The sequence below is a fragment of the Lemur catta genome, chromosome 1 (assembly GCF_020740605.2).
Source record: "Lemur catta isolate mLemCat1 chromosome 1, mLemCat1.pri, whole genome shotgun sequence".
In the NCBI taxonomy this organism is placed as follows: Eukaryota; Metazoa; Chordata; class Mammalia; order Primates; family Lemuridae; genus Lemur; species Lemur catta.
Genome location: NC_059128.1, coordinates 214,085,260 through 214,102,382, shown reverse-complemented (window position 1 = coordinate 214,102,382; position 17,123 = coordinate 214,085,260). Strand labels below are relative to the sequence as shown.

The 17,123-nt window shown below is 40.5% G+C and overlaps 1 protein-coding gene across 4 annotated transcripts in view; it reads left to right on the top strand.

Annotated features, from left to right (window-relative positions):
• Positions 1-1,458: 1,458 nt before the first annotated feature.
• The window catches only part of P3H2 (prolyl 3-hydroxylase 2), a 146,389-nt gene continuing 130,724 nt past the window's right edge, over positions 1,459-17,123 (top strand). For 2 of the 4 annotated variants that reach the window (XM_045539925.1, XM_045539924.1), the window contains exons 1-2: positions 1,459-2,221; positions 16,795-16,884. In XM_045539925.1, coding sequence (XP_045395881.1) covers positions 1,760-2,221; positions 16,795-16,884 — 552 coding nt within the window. In that variant the 5' untranslated portion in view covers positions 1,459-1,759. The remainder of the gene's footprint in view (positions 2,222-16,794; positions 16,885-17,123) is intronic. The other 2 variants (XM_045539927.1, XM_045539926.1) reach the window with 1 other exon arrangement.

Here is a 17,123-nt window from a genome sequence, read left to right as displayed (position 1 = left end):
AGCATCCTGGCATTTGTTTTCAGTCCCAGGACAGGAGTTCTTATCCTAATGTGTTTCAAAACCTTCCACAAGTGGATTGATAAACTCTGGACTCTGAAATCTTTATCTGAAAATAGAGACGATCCCTAGAGAAAAAGCCTGGGCAGATGACACAAGTGGTAATTCTGGGACATTAACCATCTAAGGCATTCGATACAAAACTCTAGTTTTTTCACAGTTATATGAGCCAAATTAGTTAGGTTTGGTGGAAAACATAAGAGCATGATTCTTCAGTGCCCTTTGGAGTTACACAGCCAATATTATTCATAGCCTAAGTGGTCAAATTCAACAAAAAGAATGAAGGAATGAGAATGAATTTCTGGCAACCTCATCAGCATAGTGGCAATTTCACACAAAAGCCTTCTTTGGAAAATTCATATCAACCAGGTATACATATGGTTCTTTCCCATCACCCTTCCCTCACCATGCCACTGGCCAAAAGACTTGGTGAAACGCCCACAGGCACTAGGAGACCACAGGAATGCTTCCAGGAGGCCGCTGGAGTCCCGGGGCCAGCAGCATAAGCTTGTATGCACCCTTGTGAGAGTGTGGAGCCAAGGAGAAGGAAAGAGGGGAATACCTTGGCTAAGAAGGTATTTATGACAGAGGAAAAGGGGAGGAACAGGAAAGCCTCGGGCTAGTCCCTTGGAGTCTGGCAGCCATTTCTGTCCGCTGTCCCATTCCTAGATGGATGCTCATTGCTTAACTCCTGGGGGTACTGGACTTATTAAATTGCCTCTTTGTTCAACTCTTGCAATAATAAGAATTTATATCTGAATACCGTTGGGTGTGTTAGGATGTTTGGCTGTATAAGAGCTGAGGAAACTGAGGCTTAGTTGCCAAGCTCACACAGCTGGTAAACTGACAGAGGCAGAATGTAAACACAGCTCCTCCCTCCTCCAACAGTGCTCTGGGCCCTGTAATACCACTGTCTGCACAGGAAATGCAGGCTATGTATTGTGCTTTCCCTACCCCAGTCCCCTGCTCCAATGCACCGACGCACATAAACACACAAAGTAGAATGAAAAGGCAAGGGAGAGACCCTTCCCAGGGAGAGCAGCAGTAAGCTTTGATTCCAAAGCCCGGGGATTGAGTCCTTTCTTTGCCCCTTCTCACCCCTAAACTTGTGCAAATCACTTTTCTTCTCAAACCTCTGCGCCTCGACCTATAGGGCCTGTAGTGCTTCCCTCACAGCCTGAGTTGCAGCTACAGGTTTCATCTGAAGGTGAAGGACTTCGCAAACTGCGAGGTCATGTATAGATTCCAGAAGATGATTAAAGCCCTAACCTCACTATGGTGAAGTTTCTTCATCTCCAAAAAAGACAGTAATGATATCCACTTCTGTAACCTAAAAGGCAACCCACAGGTAAAGCTGCTCGCCCCGGCTGGCCTCAAGCGGCGCTGGCTCTCCGGCTGGCACCTGAGTGGGTGGCCCCTGGCAGCCCCAAGGCTGCAGCAGGGAGCCGGGAGAGCGGCTCGCCGAGACTCGGGCAGCAGGAGGAGCGTGTGAGCTGTGGGCGTCCCTTTAAGAGTTGCTGGCCAGGCAGGGCCTCCGCCTCTCAGTCCGCGGAGAGGCGGCGGTCACCTGGGACTCGCGAGGCAGCCAGATTGCGGCGGGGTCGGCGTTCTTGCCGTCGTGAAGGTGGGAGAGGGGACTAGGACGCGAGGTGCCCGGAGCCCTCACGGAGAGTGGCCGTCCCGCGCTTCTCTGCGGCGGAGGATGCGGGAGCGCATCTGGGCGCCGCTGCTGCTCCTGCTACTGCCGCCGCCACTGTGGGGCGGCCCCCCGGACGGCCCGCGCCAGCAGCTGGAGCCGGAGCCCGGGCCTCTGCAGCCCTTCGACCTGCTCTACGCCAGCGGCGTGGCCGCCTACTACAGCGGGGACTACGAGCAGGCGGTGCGGGACTTGGAAGCGGCGCTGCGCAGCCACCGGCGCCTGCGGGAGATCCGCACGCGCTGCGCCCGCCACTGTGCCGCGCGCCGCCCGCTCGCGCCCCCCGGCGCCGGCCCCGGGGCCGAGCTGCCCTTTTTCCGCGCCCTGTTGGAGCGGGCGCGCTGTTACCGCAGCTGTGAGACCCAGCGCCTCGGGGGACCCTCGTCCCGCCACCGCGTTAGTGAGGATGTGCGCAGCGACTTCCAGCGCAGAGTGCCCTACAACTACCTGCAGCGGGCCTACATCAAGGTACCCAGAGCTCGCGCTTTTCCACACCCACCGCCCCCTGCAGCTCTCAGATGCTCTCTTGAGCCCTCCCTACGGCTCCTGTCATCTTGCCATCGCTGTGTCCTTCAGTCTTTCAGATGGGGTCTCCTTAAACGTTTCCGTCTCATGTTTGTGAATCCAGATGTCTGGTGGCCCTAGCTCTGTAACCAAAAATTGATGAATTTGGGCAAGTCCTTCTCTCCCTCCCCCTGCCCCCATCAACTTCTCTCAAAAACAGGGTTACAATGTTGAGATGATGTTTAATGTACCCATTAAGCACTAATTCGTGAGGCTTTGGCAGAGCTGGGTCTAGTGCGAGCTCTCCTCTCCGTTCACTTCTTGGTATAGCTCTATCCTCATTTCTCCTCTGTCTTCCCTCCTACACTGTAGTCTGCACCTTTTCTCTGAAGTTTAAAAGAAAGCATCCTCAAGATAGAGTTAAAAGTAGACCTCTTCTGAAAGAAATTTGTTTCTCTATCTTCTCCCCTTCACTTATACAAAAAAGTAAAGATCGAAGGTTAAAGAGAAGATGTGCTTGGGGTAGAGTAAAGCTGTGAGAGTTAGTCTCACTAAAAGGATTCACCCAAAATGCTGACATTTTCTGCTCGATAGAGGACTTCCAATTTCTGGTGGTAAGTAGTGGACTGGGTTATTGGACATCAGATTCTCAGTGCGCTCCTTATTTTTGTGTACTCAACCTGTCTGAAGTTATTGGCAGGAGATATACTGCAGTGTATATTGGTATATTTCCCACATCCGTAATTTTGAAGATCTATCTGGATGCTTCAGCAGAGGGAATTTAGAATGAATTCCTCAATCCCCACCCCCACTCACACAATGTTACTCTGAATTTACACTCTCCCTCCCCCATCACTTTCTCTTTTCTGTGTCAATATATCCAATTTCTCTTCTACAGCTGTTGGAGAAGTGGCAGCTCTGGGGGTTGATTGGTCGTGCCAGCCAATGGACCAGGCTGCATTTCTGAGGAAATGAAAATAAAACACACACCATGATCAAATATCCAAATGCCTTTTGCAATTCATCTCACAAGGTCTCTGCCCTCACAGGTGATAGGGTTATAAGATTCACAACTGTTGATAAAGTTCATGAAATCCCAGCTGAGACTCCTAACTCCCAGTGTACTCTGGCTAAGGTGCTGGAGCTCAAAAGAGTAGTATTTTGGGGAAGAAATGGGCAGAAAACCTGAATCTTTCCCAGGACTTGTATTCTACTTGCTTGTGTCTCCTGATGGATTTGGTAAGGCAGGCAGGCATTAATTACGTACTCTGATTTCTTTTAAGTGAGTGACACAGTTGTTCATGGTCTTACAGAAATCATTCAATACTGGGAAGAGAAGGGAACTTAAGTACATGACAGTGAAGATATCCTAAGCTAGTTTCCAGAGCAGAACATGGGTGGTCCCTGTAGCATGGTCCCCGAGCATGGTTCTCCCAGGAGTTTCAGATGTTGGCAGTTTCAGGTTGGCAGTCCTGCTGATAGTTCTGTCACATATCTTGGACAGATTTTCCTTTCCCAGGTCTGGAGAAGGAATGCACATTCATGTTCAATCCTATAAAAATAAATAACCATGAGATAACTTTCAATATGTGAGTTTCTTTGGTTCTGTAATTATGTTTGCTTCACTGTTAATGTTAGCATTTATTAGTCATGCTCCTGTCCCCTGGTTGGAAGTAAAAGAAGGTAAAGCCATAGTTTTAACATGCCTCACATTTTTGCAGTGAATTGATTACAGGAACAAGTCACATTCTGTAAGTGAATTACTGGCTGTTGTCTGCTGAATTAATGAAGTTTAAGAAGTTCTTTCAAAAATGTGTGGCTTCATGTGTTAATTTCTTTTCTAGCAGCAATGTTTATGAGAACAGAACAAGTCTTGCATCTTCTCCCTACTTTATCTTTGCTCTGACAGGCAGGCAGAGCTTTTTGGGTCTACATGATTGATAATCCCTTAAGGAGAAAATATTTTTACCCCTTTGGAAATTCATTTTTGATGGTTGGAGTTTGTGACTATCTAAAATATACACCATGGTTATTCCCTCTCCTATGCTCACCCACCCCCCAAGAACTCCACAATTTTAGCTTTTGTTTGGCTTCCTTGGAATTTCACTTATAAACACACACACACACACACACACACACACACACACACACACCATCTTTTGACACTATAGCAAAACTCTCAAATAATAAAAGAACATTCTGGAGCTCTGACAGGTCTGGATTTTGGGGTGTTTGTTTTCTGATGATAAGATGAGGAGCTCCCTGCCTGTGCCTGGATATGCTCAGGGAGCCCTGTATCATTAAATTACTTTTGACATCAGTGATCCAGTTTGCATTTGAAAGGATAATCCTTGGGCCAGATCAAATTCATTGAGGACTGGAAGCCTTCCTAGAATTAAGGAAATGCAGTATTCTGAGCCAGGAGATTTACAAACTACAGAAGCTCTCTGGAGATGTTGCTTTTCCCCCAAATCCTGGTTAGTGAGCCACTGCCCCTGAGAGCAGATCCTTTACGCTGCTGTGTTGGAGGGGAAGAAGGATTGAGAATGGTGAAATCTGAGACCTGTTAAGTTCAATTTCTTGTTTCGCAGATGAGGAAAGAGAGGTCCAGAAAGGTAAAGAGGTTTACTCAGTGTCACATAGTTAGTGGCATACCAACATAATTTGATGAAATGAGCACAGGACTGAAATTTGTAAGTCTAAATTCTGCCAGTAGTTGATTCTTACGCCTATGCTATGCCCACTGACCCATGGGGTCACCTGTGGTCTCAGCGAATGCTGTATTCCCCAGGGCTATCCTTATGCCAGGTTTGGACAGCTCCAGGGATGGATAAGTCCTTGTTCTGTAGGGCGATAGACACTCACTGCATTTATCTTAAGGCCTGCTCTGTAGAATCTTCCTCAAGGCCTGGCATGTTGGGAATTTGTCTGAACAGCTATGAGGTAGTAGCTCCACCTGGCTCCTAGCCACACCTTTTTGCTTAAAGGTAGAATGAGACTCTTCAAACTTTTGATTTTTATCATTTAAGATTGTAAGATATAACTCATTATTCATAGCCTAGAAACTAAAGTATACCTTTAATCATAACATTCTCTGCTCAGAAATCTTCAGTGCTTTCCCTTTACTACCATATAAAGCCCAAATAGTTTAATGCAGCATCCACAGCCTGGCTTCCCTCTAACTTCCCTGGTGCAGTCTCCCCCAACTCTGCCACCCTCCAGCCAAAGGGAACAACGAACGCTTTGTCTGAGGTCTGATACTTTCGCATCTCTTGGCCTTGTTTATTCTTTCTTCGGAGGCATGGAGGCTTTGGAATCAGATAAATCTGGGATTAAATTTTAACTTTCCCATCCTGTTGTGTGACTATGAGCAAATTACATAAATCTTTTGAGCTTTAGTTTCCCCATAGGCAAAATGGGAAAATATTAAGACCCACCTGCTTGCTTTAGGTTAAGTTGAGACGATAATGATGTAAAGTGCCCAGAATGGGGCCTGATTCTCAGTAAACACTGCAGATGTATTCTTATTAGTAGCAGTTTTAATAGTAGATTTTCTCCTCCTCTCTGTATTCAAATCATAACTATCCTATACAAATATATCTATTTCTATGAGTCCCTCCTTCACTCCCTCTAGAACTCCCAGCAGTCCATCATTTTTCCCTTTTCTGAATACTCATAGCAAGGAATTTAGTCTTCTCTTATTACTTTTCATTTCTGACCTTGTTTTTGGAAAAATTGGTATATTTGGTATCACTTATGTGAGCTCATTGAAATAAGAACTGTCTTAGATATTTTTGCATCTCCTAAAGTAAGGGTTCCCAGATCTAGATGATTATTATATGAATGATTCTTATTAATCATCTGGGACATTAAAATATGATTTAAAATTAGAGATTTAGGCTCAGTAGGTCTGAGGAATACGGGTCATTGCCACCCATATTCCCTCCAAATAGCTGAAACAGGGAATGGTAGGGGGAGATGTTCAGTATATGTTTGTGGAATGAAAAATAGCTTGGTTCTATGTGTGTGAAATATTAATGAGAAAGATTTCTATGTGGTGGCCAAGGTTTTCTCACTTTAGTTGTTTGGTTTCCTGGCTGGTCTGTTGGGAGAGAAAGTTACAGCAATATGGGTTGCCTGGCTATTGTAAGTTCTGGCTAATGTTGCAAACTTCCACCCCTTCCCCCTCTACCTTTTTTTTCTAATTTAATTATTATTACTTAAAACTGTACTTCCCCAAATCCTTGACACATTGTACCTGCTTTGTGTACATTTGTGGAATTTAAACAGATGTGAGAGAGATAGATTCTTATCTGTGTCCTTTATAATCAGAAATGTTTCCACCATATCTGTTTTATTTTCTCCCACTTTCCCCAGCCATTTAAGGAAAAAACAAAACAAAAACAAAAAAACTCTAGTGCTGTTTATTTATTTATTTTTACTCAAAACAAGCTTGCCCCTGCATGTTTTGTTTCTAAGTTGGTACTTTGTTCCATTTGACCTTTGTTTTTCTTTTTAGGATTAAAGAGAAGGGGGAAGAAAAAAAGGAAATGCAATTAAGTTAGGCAATTCTCTCTCCTTCCTAGAGTCATCTCTGGAAACTTTCTTTATCTTGACCATAATCTATTTTATTAGTGGTTTCTAGAAAAGAAAAAAGTAAGCTGAAGGAATTTCCTCACTCTTCCTCTGCGTTATCACTTACTTTCTCTTTTTAGAACGAATGCCTTAAAAAACAAATTGAAAACCTAAACAGCTGCATCATATAAATCTTGTTAGTTCAGAATATAAAACCTTTCCTGAATCCAATATTTAAATCTCTTTTTACCTATTTGTAGAATATGTATACTTTGTGCCCAAATTTCAAATAAGCGTTTGATTTCTTCTTGAAATGACTATTCTGGAATTGTTCTGTTTATTTCCTCCGAAGATGAGGCTTTCTTCCCCTCTCTTTCACAATAGAACCCATTTTTGTGCTTGAATCATCAAAATGCACTAGTTGCCATCTTTATGTCCCACTCCTTAGGAAGGAAATCTGAGACATTCTTTGTGTAGGCAGTTTTGAGGTCCTGTGTGCTAATGCGTTAGAATCACAATTGTTTCCTTATAGGGAGATGTCCATTTGAAGGCCTGGTCAGGTCCTTATCAGTCATCCATTGCCCTTGTAAATAACAAGTGCCACAGAGGCTTAAAATTCAATTAGAGGAGGGCAGCAACTGTTAGAAGTTTTCTCCCATCTCAGCCTGGTGAATCAGGGATTCCTTTACAAGTTTTAATAAAGGAAACCAATAAACCACTTGGCTCTCTTTCTTTATAGATCCCATCTCTGAGAATCAAATGGATTCTGTCACTAGTATCATTTGGTCGCTGATAAACTCCAAAGGGGTAGCTGTGTGGAATTTTTCTGGAAATGTTTGATGAAATGTCAGTTTGTTTTATAGGTAGGACTTGATAAATTCTGAAAGGTGGATAAGTTCACCTAAAATGAAAACTCAGTGAATTTGGTAAATAATGGTTCTCCTGTATTGCTAAGTAATTGAGTAAACTATGATTTTCTTAGAATCATAGATCTTAGAGCTGGAAAAGACTCTAAGAGAACATCTTCAAGTAACATAAATGCTTTTGGGCAGTGACAGGAGTGAGAGAGTGAGGGATAACTATTTTTGTTCAAGAAATGTGATTTAGCAAGGGTGGGGGTAGTCATTATTGAAATTATAAAAATGTTATAGTTTGAAGGGCCCTCGAAGATCATGAAAAAAATCTATTCCTGTCACTTACCGGATGATTACACTGGCCTCAGAAATTCCACCACAAATCAAGGAGGTCCTTCCTGCAAGTGGGGCTTAATCCAGAATGTAGGTATTCTAATTTACAGTCCTGTGCTCTTTCCAGACTGTATGTAATGGGCCTGGCTACCTCCTGAGGGTGGTTTGGTGAATCAGTGGTGCACTTGAGGCTTGTCATGGACCTGTTGCCTTCAGAGACAGAGCAGACACAAGGCACATCTTGCTGGACTGCCCCCTCCACCCTGAATTTTCATTCACATGATACATAAGTCATTCAGCCAAGAGTCACAGTTGTCTGGTGGAAATTTTTGCATTTCTCATTAGGAAAAATAATTTTTCCTGTCTTTTTTTCCATTCAGCTTTCTTCTCTAATTCTTTTTCTGTCTTTTTATTCACCCCTCTTTTCCTGCTGTCTGACTTCCTAGCTATGTAATTTCCACCAAACTTGGCCATAATTTGCAAAATAGCCCAGACACCTTTTTAAAAAAATAGTTTGGAGTCAGGCTTCTGAGTGGTATGCCTAGTATTGTGTGTGTGATATTCTGATTTTAGTACTGAAGAGGACTTCAGACTGTTGTTGGAAGAGGCAGCTGATTTCACTTGACTACACTCCTTTCTGCTTTCTTATACTATGTAGTTTTCTCATTTCTCTGCTTTTCCCTTGCCTCCCACTCCTATATTGTCCTATTAGTGGTCTGCACAGTAAAAGTACATCTGAAAAAGAAAGATTTGAGGAGAAAAATGAGAGAAGAGAAAAGAAGATCTTGGTAGACATGAGGTCAAGTTTCTGGTTCTAATAAAATAAAAGCCAAAGAGCCTTTTATTTAATCTGAGAAACAGTCACAGGCATCTACTTTTTTGAAACTCTTTTTATGTCCCTTACTCACATGTGTATTGTGCAAGGCTTAAACATGCATTGGCGGAAAATGTTCCCCTCCACCTCCCCATCTTTCTGCAACTGTCTCCTGGCACATTCATGGAGGATCAGTGCTCCAACCATCCCATTTTACAGATGACAGAATAAAGGCCAAGAAAGAATCGAGTTGTCCAAGTTTAATGCAATTAAATGGAAAAACCAGGATTAGAATTCAAGAATTCAGACTTCCTCCCACCTCTGTGACATTGCCATTGACCACTATTTGTAAGATTCATACTAGAATATGGTCCCTATCCTCCATGAGCTCATGTCTAATACAGTGGATTTAAGATGGCCCCTAATTATAATACTAGAAATATATTAAAATAGAGCCCCTCTGGTTGAATAAAATAAGGCGTTCTTCCTACCTTTCATCTTTCCATCGTTTTGCAGCTGTATCCCACCACACTGATGGAACATTAGCGTTCCAGCCATCCCATTTTACAGACGGAAAATAAAGACCAAAAGAGAATTGAGTCCTTCAAAGTTTACAGCAATGTAATGGAAGAGCCAGAATTAGAATCCAAGAACCCTGACTCCCACCTCTGTGACATTGCCATTGACTATTATTTGTAAGACCAACACTGAAAACACAAACCCAACAAGGTTAAAATAAAACACATATCATGCCACTTAACATTATTTGCTTAATGAAAGAGATCCTGAAAATAAAAGTCACCATCCCTTTGCAATGTTATTCCTTGCTCTATTATTCTGTCTACTTCTGGGAAAAACTCAGAAATGGGAACCTAGGTCATTGCTGTTCCCCTGTAAGCCTAATGAAAATGAATGAGGCAAAGAATCTTCTCTGGAAGGGAAATGAAGGAATAAGAGCCAGAAAGAGGAAGTTCCAAGATGTCAGAATTTCCAGAAGTGCAGGGCTATCAGAATGATCCTGCTGGAATTCATTCTCTGCAAATAATGGATTCAGTTTTTGCAAATAACAGAACACTGTTGGAGATTGCAATGTAATTGTACTGAGACGCTGGAAAGGAATGGAGAAAAGCGAAAGGTATAATAAAATAAATGAATAACAACAACAACAAAAAGAAACTATTAACATACTCTGAAACACAGGAAAGTTAATTGAGCCAATTTTGATTTATTCTTCTGGCTTGAATGCTAAGTTTTTAGCTCCTCTGCCAAGATCAGTAGTAGGCTTGCATGGAGAAATCAACACACAATTAAGGATCCAGACACAGAGAATTACCTTAAAACCAGATTTGGCTACTTTAAAAAATGATCTCAAATTAGAGTACAAAGACTAATCCAGTAGACCATACAAATTATTTCTCCAGAGAAGCAAGTGTTACTTCTTAATAATATTTTTATATTGAATCCAGAATTAACAATCAGCATTTGATTCTAACACATGGCATTTATAAATGCCACTAGGGACAAAGATTTTCACAGTCAATCATTGTTTCTATAGGATTACCAAAGGCTCAATTGAACAGTGGAATCTGCAAGTTTTCAGGTCAGTAGATATTTAACCCAGGGTTTCTCAACCTTTGCTATTGATATTTGGAGATGAATAATTCTTTTGTTGTGGCAGGCTGTCCTGTGCATTTTAGGCTGATTAGCAACATCCCTGGCCTTTACCTGCTAGATGTTAGTAGCAACACTCCCCATACCCCACCAAGCTGTGATGACAAAAAAAAAAAAAATCTCCATACATTGCAAAATGTCACTTGGAAATAAAAATTGCCCCAGATTGAGAAACACCAATTTAAATGTTTAGCCATATTTAAGATGACTGCATATCAAGGTTAGAAAACTAAAATTCCAATTTTTGACAATATATACTAAATGGCAACCTGCCCACTGATGAATCATGATATATATGAAAAAGTTTGGCTACAGCTAGACATCGTTTGGGAGAAGAAATCCAAGATGCAAAGCACTGGTCTTATATCTCATAGCTGCTCCTCCATGGCTGCAGTAGGTCAGCTTATAGAAAATAAAACAGAGGATCTGGCTTTTCTCTACTTATTGTACTAACGTGACAAAACAAGTTGCTTTAGCAATACAAGCACCTCTTAGTTGTGAATTCCAAACTCCAGAATCGCTGTATTTCTCATTCAACTTGTAAAGTACCCAAACCCAGTCATTTAAAAATAATCTACTACAACACTTAAGTTTACTTTGGGTTAGTGCTTTATCATATGTTCTTAGGAAACAGCTTGACTCAAACCAAAAATGCCAACTTACAGAAGTCTAGGAACTGGGGAAAATAGGAGAAGGTCAGAGGAAAGAAGAAATGCCACACAGAGAGACAAAAAGTCAAAGGGTGATACAGAAACAGAGGGAGAAGGACAGATAATAAACAAAAACGAAGTAAAGAAAAGCGAAAGCAATCAAATTGAAGTCCAAGCAGGATCTCAAGCATAAAAGAATGCACAAAACAAAACATGAATGTTGCACTCTCTGATATCCATATCTCTGAAATAAACCCAGTAATTCAAAATCAGATTTTGGTCTTTCTTCAGTCCTCTAGTGCCATATGCGCATACTTTGTTGAGACACTTCTGCCTTAGTATACCCCATAACAGCAAAGCCAAGGGGTTTCCTCAGCAAAGAGAAGGAAAGAATTCTTCTGGCAAGAGATTCCACACGCACAGCACTGCATATTTGCCAAATGATAAGATTCCCCTCTAAAAAAAACAAAACAGGTTAACAGAGAGATTCCCAATTTAAAAAATGTTAACGATTAATGTGCATTGTTATACTGTTTCCCCGATCAGCAATTAAAGAATTTATTGGGGCCTTTTAAGTATAACATTCTCTGTTAAGCCCCAGAGATAGGAAGATGAATAAGACCCTTTTTCTACCTGCAAGTAAATCACCGTCCACTGAGGTAAAACAACTGTGCATATAACTATAATATTATTTCTTCAGATAAGAAACAGGGGTGATCCTATGTGATTAGGTGGTGGCAATTCAGGGGTGATTTGTATCAAAGCAATGAAATTAAATATGGAAAAGAATTAAACTTAAGATTTATGGTATATGAGACATGCTATTCTAAAAATTCTGGTTACTTCTGACATTTAGATTGGAAAAAGGAATAAAAAAATATTGGAAGCAGTGATAATGAAAAATTTGAAGAATTCCTTTGGCCGGGCGCGGTGGCTCACGCCTGTAATCCTAGCTCTGGGAGGCCGAGGCGGGTGGATCGCTCGAGGTCAGGAGTTCGAGACCAGCCTGAGGAAGAGTGAGACCCCGTCTCTACTAAAAATGGAAATAAATTATCTGGCCAACTAAAAATATATATACAAAAAATTAGCCGGGCATGGTGGCTCATGCCTGTAGTCCCAGCTACTCGGGAGGCTGAGGCAGTAGGATCGCTTAAGCCCAGGAGTCTGAGGTTGCTGTGAGCTAGGCTGATGCCACGGCACTCACTCTAGCCCGGGCAACGAAGTGAGACTCTGTCTCAAAAAAAAAAAAAAAAAAAAAAAAAAAAAGAATTCCTTTGATCAAGAATGCAGACAGTTTTAAGAATAAATTTTATTGATCACATTAGTACACAAGAATGTGTACTAATCTGAGGCTTGAAAAATATCAACATACAGTAATATATGAAATAATGCCTTTTAGGGAATTTTACTATTATTTATAAAACATATTACTTCAAAGCTAAATGGACATGAATTGTAGTTTTCAGTGAATTTTTAAGTTTTTTAAGGAAAGTGTCATTTTGCCATTTCAGGTTTCTTTGAAATCCTAGGTTCAGCTCAACCTTCCCTTTTACAGTTTTCCATATTACTCATTCATCCTCTTTGTGCCTCAGTTTCTATCTCTGTGAAAAGGTACCCATAATAATTAAAAATTTTATAAAATTAAAAATTACCTAATTCACAGAGTTGATGAAAAATAAAATAAGGAAATATTCGTGAAAGTCATTTATGAGAGCTAAGCAAACATAGAATGATAAATGAGAAAAGGGAGGAATTAAAATCTCTATTGGTAGACTAAATCCTGTACTAAATCACATACATGATAATGTTATGAAGAGCAATAAGAAGAAAATCTTCCATTCACACAGCTCAAATGTGGGTCAAATGACTTTCTTATCAAAATAACTTATTGAATTATTTTTACCTCAGAAAATAAAAGCATATCAAGAAAGTCATTAAACTAATAAAGAAACATGTTTTGTGTGTGTGTAGGAAGAATCAGCCTAAAATAAATACCCATAAAGGGCAATTATTAGTAAAACTTTGAAAATTATATAATATTAATATTATCTTCTTGACACATTTTGTTTGCAAATCTATTTATAAGGAAACATGTGGCTGGACTCAGTGGCTCACACCTGTAATTCTAGCACTTTGGGAGGCTGAGGTGGGAGAATTGTTTGAGGCCAGGAGTTTGAGACCAGCCTGGATAACATAGTGAGACCCTGTCTCTACAAAAAATTTAAAAAATTAGCTGGGTGTACTGGCACACACCTGTAGTCCCACCTATTCAGGAGGCTGAGCCAGGAGGATCAATTGAGCCCCGGAGTTTGAGGTTTCAGAGATCTATCTGTGGTCACACCACTGCACTGTAGCCCTATCTTAAAAAGAAAAAGTCACTGAAACCAAGGTTCAAGGCTGAGGTCTGTCTGGAAAGCATCCAGCCATTGTTAATATAACGACAACAGTTTGTGTGATGTGGATGCAACCTGGCAGCCAAAGAGAGGGGACTGGAATGCACATGCATGAACAATGATGACTTCACTGCACTAGTCAGCGGGATGCTACATGCCATGGAGTGAGCATGTGTACTTTGTGGCTGTTACATTCAAAATGACTGAGCGAGTAGCACAACAAATATGCATCAAATTTTGCGTTAAGCTTGAACATTCCTCCGTGGAAGCTATTCCGATGATCCAGAAGGCTTTTGGGGATGATGCAATGAGTGCAGCACAAATAAAAGAGTAGCACAAATGCTTCAAAGGTGGTCGAGAATCTGTTGAAAATGATCCATGATCTGGAAGGCCTGCAACAAGCAGAACACCTGAGGATGTTGAACGTGTACGGGTTAGGTTAAGAGACGCTGGGAGAACTGTGTGAGGTGCCAAGGTGCCTGCTTTGAAGGGGACTGAGGTGTCATTGTCCTATGTACAGTGTTTCTTGTGTTTTGTATCTATTTCAATAAATGTCTCTATTTTTCATATTACATGGCTGGATACTTGCTGGGCGGACCTCATATTACTGTAATCATTAGTAATAATAAATGCTATTTATTGACTATTGCAGTGTTTCATTTATTATGCCAAAAGCTTTACGTAAATTTTCTCATCAATTCTCACAACCCTAATATACAGATTCTAGTATATCTTTCAGAGGTTGAAAGGTTAAATAATATGTTAAATAATATGTCTGAGGTTACACTACTAGTGAATAACACTCAGAATCTGAATTCAGGGTTCCTGATTAAAAAACCTGAGTTCTCATCTACTTCTTACAGCTTGGGTTTGACACCAGACAGATGTATAGTCAAAAAAGTCCCACCTTACATTAGTTGTATGACACTGGGAAAGCTTGCCTGATATGAACCAAATTTCCTATCAGCAAAGTGGGAATAATCATACCTCTTCATAGAGTTCTTGTGAGAAGTTAAAAAAAAAATTGTCCCTCGCATCGTAGCTTCTAGGCAGAGATATGAACTTGGAAGATGAAGGGCAGGAGAATTTTTAGACACATATGTCATGATAAATGGAGAAAATAATTACACATACAACAGGTTTAGAAAACTAGGGGACACACAAAACAAGAACTTGACCTATTCAGTTGGAGCTACTGGATTCAGGTTCAGCACTCCACACACTGGAGCACAGACTCACCAGCCTCCTCACTATCAAGCTATAACAAAAATCATCCTCTCGATGGGAATTGGGAACTGCTTGTTTGCTATGTTAAGAAAGTCCCTTTGCCCTCTTCCCCACTGCATTCTCCCATCCTCTGGTTTCACAATTTCCTTGAGATTGTGGCTTCTCCTGTGTATTTTTCAAAAAATGGACTCTGTTCAAACACATTCCAAACCCTCTCTGTTTCATATTAATAGATAAAATCTCTTCCCACAGACCAACACATCTTGGGAATTTTAAACCCCTTTAAGCCTTTTTCCCACCCCATGGGAAATGGCCTAGGTTTGGGAATCAACAAACATCTCTTCATCACAGACACCAAAAATGAAACTGCTTTTTGTATAATAATAAGGAAAATGGGAGAGTAGCTCAAATGAAAAATTAGAGGGTTGTCTACGAATCAACAATTTAGGCTCTATCTCCAGTTTTGTCACCACTGTTTTTCTTTAGCCCTTGGAGTTTCCATTTGGACACAGGCAGCATTGGATTAGATGGTTCATAAGATCTCTTCTACATCTGCCGGCTTGAGATTGTAAAATACTGTGGTGGACTGGTACAGCAACCCAACAATCTACCTATGGAAACAGAAAATTGATGAGATAATAATTTAATGGAACATAAAGTACAACGGAAATAAAAGTAGTTTAAAATGTTAGAGGAAAGGAGGTACTGCTAGTGTATCTGATGCTGGTCCTCAGCTTGGGGTAGTGAATAACTTTAAATAAAACTTGAAAGGAAGTTACACTAATATTTAATTTGGTGGTATACATTAAGAGGACCGGATAAACTAGGCCATATTCAAGGACAAAGAAGATAGATAAAATACTCAAAACCTTGATATATGAAAAACAGTCCATTATAGGGATGAGTAGACTAACAACAACAAAAAGACAAAGGACAACAAAAAACCTTGTCTTAGAGGTTTAGAAAAGGTCATCATTCAAGACAATTAATCTTTATAGCACCAAAGAATTGAAGTACAAGAACCTAGAAACAGAAGTAACACAGAACAAGATCTTGGCTCAAATACGGAAAACTTTTCTTACACTAACAGCTGCTCTAAGATATAATAGGTAGACCCAGAAGAAGGTGTTCAAACATGAATCAGACACATGCCTAACAGGAATTTCACATTTAAGGTTCAAGCAATAACCTTGAAATAAATAAGATTCAATACATTTTTCATTCCAGAGTCAATAATACTCCATGATTTTGTGAAATGAAAATTTGTCTCATACCTGCAGAGGGGATCACTGAAGACTTTTTCATTGGAAAAGTCCTACAGTTCTCTATCTTGTTTTTTAATTTTGGTTAATATAATCTTAGGCCTGCATCACCAGCATACTCCCTATTATAATTTATGTAATGCAAAAAAGATAGGAGAAAAAAATAGTACCAAGGCCCTAAAATGCACGTGCAGGAACACACACTCACGGAATAGATAACAGTTTAAAAACATTCACATGCATGTTCTGCATCAGTCTGCTGATTTCTGACTCATGTCTCTATGAGATAACATCTGAAATGGATTTAGTTGTGGTTATGGAGTACCACTGGCAGTTTTAACTTAAATTTATTACAGCTGATCAGAACAGCCATGCTTAGGAATTGAAAGCGGGTACACTTCTTTTAGAAAGTACATCATAATATATAATGCTAAGAGAAAACAATTTAAAGAGACTTTGCAATCTTATTCTGATTTGCTTCATTTGTGTGCTGTCTAGAGGCCAATCCAAAAACCTGGTGGTGTTCTACACCATGGTTCATTTATTGAACCTTTTGCCTGTGTTAATTTTGGTCAGTTTTACACGTGGGTTGCTAGAGTATCTGTCTAGGGCCTCATATTTAAATAATATTAAATATTCTTAAATTATATATTGCTAAAGAATATTAAAGGGCATTAAAATATTAAATATTTTAAGAAATATTTAAAGAGTTCTGTATCTGGCTCCCTCCTTTTTGAAATTCTTCCCTTATTCTCTAGCTGGGAGGAAGAGGAGTGACTGCTACCACAATTGGGGAGGAGGGAAGTAAGTGGAAGTCCCGACTTTCTGTTGGACCAGCTGACGTCAAGGTGGGTTGGGGCATGTTTTTTACCCCCATGCTGTTTGTCTGGAGTAGAGCAGATATTGTCACAAACATTTTTGTTCTGCTATGTCTAACTTTTCCTAATCCTTTTGACTAGAGAGAGCATGCTTTCTAAATAATCTTTAAATGATGACGATGATGATGAATACAATTTGAAATGGACATGATTTCAGAACTCTAACAGAGCTTTGTTACCAATACTTTACCACAAAAGGCTACAGAAAG